We start from the raw sequence: 12,070 nt of genomic DNA, 5'->3' as shown, positions 1-12,070 counted from the left end.
CATCAAACAGGGTCGCCATGTGGTCAGATTTATCCTAACCATGAGAAGGATTTATCTCGCACAATGGGGGGGCACCGTGCAAATTAGCTTGATAAGACTAATGAATCAGATCCCCGGAAAGGATAATCTCCTTAAAGATTAAAAATCAGCTTTTAAGACTGATATTACTCAATCCTAGAGATTGACCTTAAAGATTGAGAATTACAAACTCATGGAATTCAATGATATCTAAACTCGATCTTGAACGAGAAAATATTTTGATCAAAAATAAAATCGATTTGTTTTCTGAAAACCTATTTTCAATGCGTTCATTACCATTGAACGTAAAATCCTGAGAATTCATCAGAATTCATTAGGTCACCTGAACCAAATCGGGTGTCAACCGTAAGAAACGGTGGTTGCATAGCATGGTCGAAGACAGGACCTTGTGCCAGACTGAAAAATCATAGGATGATCTTTACTATTGCTCCTACAAAGGATAGTACTAGCATCCGACACGTTTTAAGACCATAATCATATGCATGTCATTAGACATTACCTTAACAGTTTCTTGTTCATCGCTTTCCTTTACAACCGGACGGTAGTTTACCGAAAGGTAATATACGGAACAAGTAAACTGAACGTGTTGCTTTCCCAATACAAGGTTAGCAAGTGGGTAACACAAAACCACAAGTGTTGAGCTAAAATTTTCAAATCTGAAACCCACACAACCCACAAAAATATTTTGCAAACACCGGTGAAGGGTTATTCTGGAAAACTTATCTAGGGTAAAAGCTAGATTAAATTTTCAAAAAGATCAAATGTTTTCATAAAGATCCAATTTCCTTAAGGATCTACATTTTCATAGTCATGTGGGACTGTAAACCACCTTTCAAATGTGCACTTTGCTTTGGAAACCGAAAGTAAATCGGCTATTTGATTGCAAGTGTCGTTGACCTAAACCCGAGGCAACTGTGGATGACACACCCACCTTTAACCATGGTTCTATCGTTACTATCATTGTTTATACCACCATATCAAAATCACTAATGTACAAAGTGTGATGAATAAAAAAGTGATTCATGTATGTTTTTATTTCAAGTTCTGTATTGCTTGAGGACAAGCAACGCTCAAGTGTGGGGATATTTGATAAGGCTAAAAAGGAACATATATTTCATAGCAATATCCCTTCTAAATAATAGGTTTTCATATGTAATTGTATTATATTTTCATTGTAATTGTTTAAATAAATAAGTGCGAAGACAAAAGGCGAAAACGAAGATTTGAAGACACAAACGTCCAAAAAGCTCAAATTTACAAGATACAATTCAAAAGGTTCAATTTATTGATGAGAAACGTCTAAAAATGACAAGAGTACAAGTTACAAAACGCAAAGTACAAGATATTAAATTATACGAAAGGACGTTCGAAAATCCGGAACCGGTACCCGAGCCAACTATCAATGCTCGACGCAACGGAGCTGAAAGTACAAGTCAACTATGCACAAGAATATAATATAATATTTAAATAATTCATAATAAGAATAATAATAAATAATAAAAAGTTGTTAATTGAGCATAGTTAAGGGGTCATAAGTGAAAATTTCAATTCAATATTTGCCTATAAAAGGCAATTCATTTGATCGATTTATGAACACATTTCTTCATATTTCTTTCTCTCTTCTGTAATATGTAATATATATTTATATTATAATTTTAATATAAGTTAATTTTAATAATAAAGTTATGGTTTAGTTGGGTTATTGTAAGAAATGTTTTACGGGTTTTAAGTCGAAATTCTGTCCGTGCAACGCTACGCGATTAATCACCACTGTAAGCTATGTTCTTCCTTTTTAATTTAATGTCTCGTAACTAAGTTATTATTATGCTTATTTGAGCCGAAGTAATCATGATGTTAGGCTAAAATATTAAGATGGGGTTATTGAACTTTGGACCATAATTAAGGTTTGGGCAAAAGACCGACACTTGTGGAAATTGGACTATTGACTATTAATAGATGGGGGGTATTGTCTAATTGAGTGACAACTCATTGGAGTCTGTCGAACCTATCTTCAAATTAATTAACCTAATAATTAATAATGATTATGGTTGTCCTATTTAGTGACGTTCATATGGAATCTGTTATAATCATTTAATTAATCAATTGGGTTGGGTAATTGATTATTCATTCTGATCAAGTGGATGAATTAATATTCATATTCATAAACTAATTAAAACAGGGGTGAATTACATACAGTGATAACTTGTGTAATTGTTGACAGAAGTGATAACTGCGTCACAGTTTAAATCCTTAATCAGTTGGAATATTTGACTTCGGGTATAAGGGTAATTTGACGAGGATACTCGCACTTTATATTTATGACCGATGGACTATTATGGACAAAAACCAGATAGACGTATCAAATAAACCAGGACAAAGGACAATTAACCCATGGTAATAAATTAAAATCAACACGTCAAACATCATGATTACAGAAGTTTAAATAAGCATAATTCTTTTATTGTATTTCTCATCTTATCTTTATTTACTGTCATTTTATTACTCGCAATTTTATTTACTGTCATTTTATTTATTGTCATTATTTTACGCACTTTAATTATCGTCATTTATCTTTGCGCTTAAAATATAGAATCGACAAACCGGTCATTAAACGGTAAAACCCCCCTTTTATAATAATATTACTACTTATATAATTATATATATTTTGTATAAATATAGTTGTTAAAAATATAGTAAGTATCACCAGCTCCCTGTGGAACGAACCGGACTTACTAAAAACTACACTACTCTACGATTAGGTACACTGCCTATAGTGTTGTAGCAAGGTTTAGGTATATCTCACTCTATAAATAAATAAATAACTTGTGTAATTTGTAACTTATTTTGTATTAAAAATAATAGTATATTTCGTACCCTCACGCTACATCATCACAAGTCTCAAATAAACAAACCCTAGCCATAAATCAATTAAAACTCAAAACACGGAGTTAAGACTTACCAACACTATCACAACGTAGCTAGAGACGTAAGGAACAACTTTAAAACTCAGGCTCGGGCGAGATTTGGTCTTCTTCTTCCCCAAAGTAAGCTTTCTCTCACTAACACTCCATCTCTCGCTCTCTAAAATGAATGTGAGTAGATGAAGAAATGATAAATGTGTTAGGGATAAGATTGTATCAGTTTTATGGCTCTAAAACCGGCCATATGTGAATTTACCAAAACACCCCCAAAAGATTCCATTAAAATGGGTTAAAATGTCATTACAGCGACAATTGTCGCGTTTCGCGACACTTCATCACATTTCGCGACACCAGGACGCGATAAACAACACTCAAACGTGACAAAAGAGACAGAAGTCATCATCAGAAGTTGTCGCATTTTGACCATGTTTGTCACGGATCGCGACACACCAGAATGCGACAAACCCCCTTCAAACTCGACAGTTTACCTGATGTACTACAATTTCACTTTTAAAACATCCCAAAGTCCAACGTGGTCAACTCATTACATCCAAACTATCAAATACTCATTCTTGGACTCCATAGGACGCCACAAGCATCATGTTTAGAAAAACGGGGTGTTACATATTTGTAACAATGGCAGAGAGAGACACACGAGGTGTGGATTCGTATTACCAACCGGGTGATTACGAAGATCACTTGCCAATTGCTTATCCCACTCTGAATGCGGATAACAACAGAAGATTTGAGGTTCGCCCTCAATTGATTTCTATTTTGCCAAACTATCGGGGTATGTCAATGGAAGAACCTTATGAGCATCTCACCGAGTTCAATGAGATTTGTGCTACAAATCAGGTAAATGGGTTCACTGATGAAGAGGTACGACTTCGTCTTTTTCCTTATTCATTAAAAGATAAAGCTAAGAGATGGTTTTTGTCCTTGCCCGCCCGAAGTATTACTACTTGGGCGGTGATGAAAAAGAAATTCCTTGAGGAATTATACCCGATAAGTAAAACTTCGGATATGCGTATGCAAATTAAATCTTTTAGGCAATTTCCAGGTGAACTTTTTCATGAAGCATACGAACGTCTGAAGGAATTACTTAGATCTTGTCCCCATCATGAAATACCGAAATGGGAACTTGTAAAAGTTTTTTATGATGGTCTTGACTCACAAAATAGACAATTCCTATTAGCGGCTAATGGTGGTGTGTTTATGACTCGAAGTAGTGAGGATGAATGGGCATTTTTCGAGCAATTAAGGAAGGGTTCAAAAAGTCAAGCTTCGGTTGCACGACAAACTTACAATCCTTCCCATGTTAACCACGTGTCTAACTCGGGAGGGTCGACTAGGAATTTAGAAAAGAAATTAGATGAGATAAAGATGTTGCTTCCAATGTTTAACAACCCGAACCAGGGTGGTAGTGTTAATTTTGTGCAGGCTCAGGATGTGTGCTCGATATGTGGTGATGCTTCTCATTATGCAAACGGTTGCAAAAAGGGGATACCATTAGGGATAGAAGAGCAAGTGAATGAGGTTCAAGGGCGGAAGTATGATCTATATTCCAATACCTACAACCCAGGGTGGAGGAATCATCCGAACTTCAGCTGGAACAACAACAACACATTGAATGCACCAAACTCAATACCTGAACCAATATCAAAACAACAACCAATACCAAATGCAAAACCTAAACTTGTCTCAAAATAATCAACAAAGTCAATCCTCAAGCACGGATGCTAGGATGGAGTCATTCATGGAAGAGATGAAGAAGACTTTGAAAATTCAAAATAAGTCAATTGCGGCATTGGATAAGCAAATTGGTCAAGTGGAGGAGAAAAAGGCAACACGAGATTCGGATACAATTTCGAGTTATACATTGCTTAACCCGGATCATGAATTACAAGGAAGAGGACATGAAGTGAACATGGTGGGCACTTTAAGAAATGGAAAGGCATATGATAACAAGGTAAAAATGCCTAGGAAATCAGAAATCAAGTATGGTCCAGGTAAGTCTCCTACTTTACATGATTTGAGTAACAATGTTAATGAAGTTCCGGTGGACTTTGGGGTTGGGTTAAATGTTGAGAAATCGGTACTTGAAAAGTTTGAGAAAACGGATATGGAGCCTGATACTATTCCATTCCCCAAGGCTTTGGAGTCCCCACACTAATTCCCTTATGGGAAAAAGGGACCAAAAACAGATGATATGTGGGAAACGTTTAAACAAGTAAAAATCAATATTCCACTTATTGATGCAATCAAACAAATTCCTGCATATGCTAAGTTTTTAAAAGATTTGTGTGTTCAAAAATGGAAACTCAATGCATCATTGCCCAAAAAGGTATAATTAACTGAAAAAGTGAGTGCGGTCATTTCTGGTTCACTTCCACCGAAGTTTAAGGACCCGGGGACACCATTGATTTCGGTTACGGTGGGTAATGTTAATGTCAAAAAGGCTTTATTGGATTTGGGGGCTAGTATTAACATACTTCCATCAAGTTTTATTGACCTGTACGAGTTGGGAACTTTAAAACAAACTGATATTCTCATCCAACTTGCGGATCAATCAATGAGAACTCCAAGGGGTATGTTGAAAAATGTGATTGTGAAAGTGGAAGACTTTTATTACCCGGTAGATTTTATTGTTATGGACATTGAGACCAACTTTAGGGAGACCCAACCAATGATCATTCTTGGTCGTCCATTTTTTGCCACAATTGATGCTCTCATCAATTGTAGAACCGGGGTTATGGATATTTCTTTTAGTAATAAGAGATCACGTATTAATATCTTTAATTCATTACATACACCGGATGTCCAGGATTGTTTTTTGTTGGATACTAACCATGAACAGGTTCAAAAGTATGCACCAGATGTGAAAGAGAAAGAGGAGGTAAGGAAATTTGGTGAAGATGGTATGACGAGTGAAATCATGGAATCTCAAATAAGAACTAATGCAGAAATTTTGATGAGTCAACAAGAGTCGATACAAAATCTTGAACGGGAGTTGAAAAATCTGAGTCAAGTTCTTGAAACTAAGTTGAGTTCATCTATTAGTACCACTTATTTATTAGCGATGAAAGAAACCGTGATGGCAGTGTCTACATTTATTGATAACGATGACAAGATGGAACATTTGGTAACTCCGAAGATGATTGAGCCTTACCGACCACCATCCATGAGAAAATCAAATGAGCATGTATCTAGTGGAAACAAAATGGAGAATATGTGTGTTGGTAATGTGTCTGATGATACACTTGAAGAATCTAAAGAGTTCGATGGGAAAGTAGTCAAAGTAATGGGGGGAACCGTAGAAAAACTGGTTGAAAGGTTTGGAGGTCACAAGATAAAAATGAATATGAATTTGAAGGTGAATTCTCAAGTTGAGTATGAGGTGTCTTCTAATTTAGAGGATCTTGAAGGGTCTAAGTGTGGGGAAGACAATGTAAACCCGCCACATAGTTCTGTGAGGCATGATAGTGAGTGTAAGGAATATGTGGATGACCCGGTGATTGATCGTTCTATGAGGAAATTACATAGAAGGGTCTATGATGCTAGAAGTAGAAGAGACGAAAGTTTGAGTAACCGTCTTGTGCATAACTTGTCTCCTAAAGAAAAAGATAAATTATTTGAGTTAATGCAAGTCACCAAGGAAGATGATGCATGGTTGGAGTCTAAGTTGAGAAAAGTTAGAGTTAATGAAGATTCTCACAAAGCGACAGAAGGAGGAATTTTCTACAGTCCCAGAATTCGCTGAAGTAGAGAACGAGTCGCGTGCACGACTCTGAAATAAAAACTGCACGAACTATGTGTAGAGTTTGTAAGTCTCCTCTATCTTATTTTTACTTTATTTCTATTTTACTTATTTAGTTATATGAACTTTGTGGGTATGTTCACTGCAAGCCCTCACGAGACAAAACTCATCCACCCAAGGGAATCAGATGGTTTAAAGGCTTCTTTCACACGCTAAGTGCAAGCAGGATCCCTACGAAAGTGGGCTAGTGAGATTTTATGTTTTGTTTTGTTTTTGTTTTGTAAGAATAAAGTTGGATGGAAGGAAACATGTTATGTGATGAAATGGGGAGTCAGTGTGCTTGTTACGGTTGTTATGGAAGTTGATTTTATCCCCAGGTAATATTGTTCTTTTTCTTCTTCTCTTTGTTCAAATTCCTCACTGTTACTTAAAAATTATTTTAACATACATACGAGGACGTAGCATGGTTTAAGTGTGGGGGGAGGAAGAAAATTTGCATATTTGGCGTAACTTGGAAATGTTATGAAATGTCCCGTTCTTATTGATTAAAAACGTTCCATATTAATTGATTTCGTTGCGAGGTTTTGACCTCTATATGAGACGTTTTTCAAAGACTGCATTCATTTTTAAAACAAACCATAACCTTTATTTCATAAATAAAGGTTTAAAAAACTTTACGTAGATTATCAAATAATGATAATCTAAAGTATCCTGTTTACACACGACCATTACATAATGGTTTACAATACAAATATGTTACATCGAAATCAGTTTTTTGAATGCAGTTTTTACACAATATCATACAAACATGGACTCCAAATCTTGTCCTTATTTTAGTATGCAACAGCGGAAGCTCTTAGTATTCACCTGAGAATAAACATGCTTTAAACATCAACAAAAATGTTGGTGAGTTATAGGTTTAACCTATATATATCAAATCGTAACAATATACCACAAGATTTCATATTTCAATACACATCCCATACATAGAGATAAAAATCATTCATATGGTGAACACCTGGCAACCGACATTAACAAGATGCATATATATAAGAATATCCCCATCATTCCGGGACACCCTTCAGATATGATATAAATTTCGAAGTACTAAAGCATCCGGTACTTTGGATGGGGTTTGTTAGGCCCAATAGATCTATCTTTAGGATTCGCGTCAATTAGGGTGTCTGTTCCCTAATTCTTAGATTACCAAACTTAATAAAAAGGGGCATATTCGATTTCGATAATTCAACCATAGAATGTAGTTTCACGTACTTGTGTCTATTTTGTAAATCATTTATAAAACCTGCATGTATTCTCATCCCAAAAATATTAGATTTTAAAAGTGGGACTATAACTCACTTTCACAGATTTTTACTTCGTCGGGAAGTAAGACTTGTGTAGTGACCCGAACTTTTCCATGTTTATATATATTAATTGAGATTGATATTTACATGATTAAATGTTTCCAATATGTTAAGCAATCAAACTTGTTAAGACTTGATTAATTGAAATATGTTTCATATAGACAATTGACCACCCAAGGTGACCGGTGATTCACGAACGTTAAAACTTGTAAAAACTATATGATGAAATATATATGGATATATATATAGTTAACATGATATTATGATAAGTAAACATATCATTAAGTATATTAACAATGAACTACATATGTAAAAACAAGACTACTAACTTAATGATTTTGAAACGAGACATATATGTAACGATTATCGTTGTAACGACATTTAATGTATATATATCATATTAAGAGATATTTATACATCATAATATCATGATAATATAATTATTTAAAATCTCATTTGATATTATAAACATTGGGTTAACAACACTTAACAAGATCATTAACCTAAAGGTTTCAAAACAACACTTACATGTAACGACTAACGATGACTTAACGATTCAGTTAAAATGTATATACATGTAGTGTTTTAATATGTATTCATACAATTTTGAAAGACTTCAAGACACTTATCAAAATACTTCTACTTAACAAAAATGCTTACAATTACATCCTCGTTCAGTTTCATCAACAATTCTACTCGTATGCACCCGTATTCGTACTCGTACAATACACAGCTTTTAGATGTATGTACTATTAGTATATACACTCCAATGATCAGCTATTAGTAGCCCATGTGAGTCACCTAACACATTTTGGAACCATCATTTGGCAACTAGCATGAAATATCTAATAAAATTACAAAAATATGAGTAATCATTCATGACTTATTTACATGAAAACAAAATTACATATCCTTTATATCTAATCCATACACCAACGACCAAAAACACCTAAAAACACTTTAAATCTTCAATTTTCTTCATCTAATTGATCTCTCTCAAGTTCTATCTTCAAGTTCTAAGTGTTCTTCATAAATTCCAAAAGTTCTAGTTTCATAAAATCAAGAATACTTCCAAGATTGCAAGTTTACTTCCAAGTTTTCTAAATCCATTCCAAGTAATCATTCAAGATCAAGAAACCTTTGTTACTTACAGTAGGTTATCTTTCTAATACAAGGTAATAATCATATTCAAACTTTAATTCAATTTCTATAACTATAACAATCTTATTTCGAGTGGAAATCTTACTTGAAATTGTTTTCGTGTCATGATTCTGCTTCAAGAACTTTCAAGCCATCCAAGGATCCTTTGAAGCTAGATCCATTTTTCTCTTTTCCAGTAGGTTTATCCAAGGAACTTAAGGTAGTAATGATGTTCATAACATCATTCGATTCATACATATAAAGCTATCTTATTCGAAGGTTTAAACTTGTAATCACTAGAACATAGTTTAGTTAATTCTAAACTTGTTCGCAAACAAAAGTTAATCCTTCTAACTTGACTTTTAAAATCAACTAAACACATCTTCTATATCTATATGATATGCTAACTTAATGATTTAAAACCTGAAAACACGAAAAACACCGTAAAACCGGATTTACGCCGTCGTAGTAACACCGCGGGCTGTTTTGGGTTAGTTAATTAAAAACTATGATAAACTTTGATTTAAAAGTTGTTATTCTGAGAAAATGATTTTTATTATGAACATGAAACTATATCCAAAAATTATGGTTAAACTCAAAGTGGAAGTATGTTTTCTAAAATGGTCATCTAGACGTCGTTCTTTCGACTGAAATGACTACCTTTACAAAAACGACTTGTAACTTATTTTTCCGACTATAAACCTGAAAGGACCCGTTCATATACATTATAAACGATTCTCAATAGTTGATTACATCGCGAGGTATTTGACCTCTATATGATACATTTTTCAAACATTGCATTCATTTTTAAAAGATAAACTCTCTTTACATCGAAAATTGACAGACATGCATACCATTTCATAAGATTCGACTATAAATGACCTAATCTGTCATTTACTTAATAATAATCTCTATTGAACTCAACGACTTGAATGCAACATCTTTTGAAATATGCCATAAATGACTCCAAGTAATATCTTTAAAATGAGCAAATGCACAGCGGAAGATTTCTTTAACACCTGAGAATAAACATGCTTTAAAGTGTCAACCAAAAGGTTGGTGAGTTCATTAGTTTATCATAATCATTTATTTCCATCATTTTAATAGACCACAAGAATTTCATTTCCAGTTCTCATAAATATACGTCCCATGCATAGAGACAAAAATAATCATTCATATGGTGAATACCTGGTAACCGACATTAACTAGATACATATAAGAATATCCCCTATCATTCCGGGATCCTCCTTCGGACATGATATAAATTTCGAAGTACTAAAGCATCCGGTATTTTGGATGGGGTTTGTTAGGCCCAATAGATCTATCTTTAGGATTCGCGTCAATTAGGGTGTCTGTTCCCTAATTCTTAGATTACCAGACTTTAATAAAAAGGGGCATATTCGATTTCGATAATTCAACCATAGAATGTAGTTTCAATTACTTTTGTCTATTTCGTCAAACATTTATAAAAGTGCATGTATTATCAGTCCCAAAAATATAAAGGGTAAAAAGGCAAATGAAAATCACGCATATAATTATTGTAAAACAGTTAATAAAGCATTTGCATGTATTCTCAGCCCAAAAATGTAAAGAGTAAAAGGGGCAATGAAACTCACCATACTGTATTTCGTAGTAAAAATACATATAACGTCATTGAACAAGTGCAAGGTTGGCCTCGGATTCACGAACCTAAATTAATTATATATATTTATGTGTTGGTCAATATTTGTCTAACAAATTAGGTCAAGTCATAGTATACCACAATCCTAATGCTCGAGACTAATATGCAAAAGTCAACAAAAGTAAATTTTGACTCAAAATAATTTCCAAAAATCTATACATGATTAATATATAGTTTAAATATCGTCGTTTTATATTTTTAAATATTTTTAAAAGATTTATTAGAGTAAATAATATAATTTATTTATTAATAAATAAAATTTTATATTAAATTTATATAATAAAATATACTTTTATATATATTAAGTAATAAAATTTATAGGGTTCATTTAATATCATAAAGATAATATGATAGGTATTATTAAAGTAAGTTATTACACGTAGTAAAATATGTTTGTATCACATATTTATTTGATAAAATAATATCTATAATGATAGTAAGTAAAAGTTGTATTATTTTGTAATAATAATTATTATTATAAAAATATCAATATTTATAATTACTAAGATGACATTATGATAATACGATAATTCTAATTATGATAACTTTAATATTTACGATAATTTTTAATATTATCTTTAAAATAATAATTCTATTTAGAATAATAATAATAATGATATTTTATAGTAACAATGACATTTCTATTAAAATGATAATTTTTATTAAAATGATAGTTTTAATACTAACGATACTTTTAATAATAATAGTAATGATAAAAATAATAAGAACTATAATTTTATCTAAATCAATATCTTATAATATTTTAATTTCATCATGATACTCTTACTCATTATTTCCTAATCATTTCGTTTAATAGCTTTTAATCGTCTTTTATATCGTGTTCATAATAATGATAATAATAGTAATCAAAATAATTAGGTGTTACAAATATTTGTTTTAATTACACTAATATTAATAATGATAGTTACTATAACATTATTAACGATAATACTAATAATTATCTTAATGATAATATAGTAATAATAGTAATAATAATAATAACAATAACAATAACCATTTTTAAATAATGATATATATATTAATAATGATAATAATAATAATAATACTAATAATAATAATAATAATAATAATAATAATAATAATAATAATAATAATAATAATAATAATAATTGGATAATAATAATAATACTAATTATAACTTTAATGA

General features: G+C 32.3%; 1 protein-coding gene across 1 annotated transcript; it reads left to right on the top strand.

Moving 5' to 3' along the window:
• Window positions 1-3,596: 3,596 nt before the first annotated feature.
• On the top strand, window positions 3,597-4,670 carry LOC139842078 (uncharacterized). Its single transcript, XM_071832258.1, has one exon. It carries the CDS (start codon window positions 3,597-3,599, stop codon window positions 4,668-4,670), a length of 1,074 nt encoding a protein of 357 aa, XP_071688359.1.
• The last annotated feature ends 7,400 nt before the right edge of the window (window positions 4,671-12,070 follow it).

This window comes from Rutidosis leptorrhynchoides, chromosome 1, assembly GCF_046630445.1.
Source record: "Rutidosis leptorrhynchoides isolate AG116_Rl617_1_P2 chromosome 1, CSIRO_AGI_Rlap_v1, whole genome shotgun sequence".
NCBI lineage: Eukaryota > Viridiplantae > Streptophyta > Magnoliopsida > Asterales > Asteraceae > Rutidosis > Rutidosis leptorrhynchoides.
This window is presented reverse-complemented; position numbering and strand designations above follow the sequence as displayed.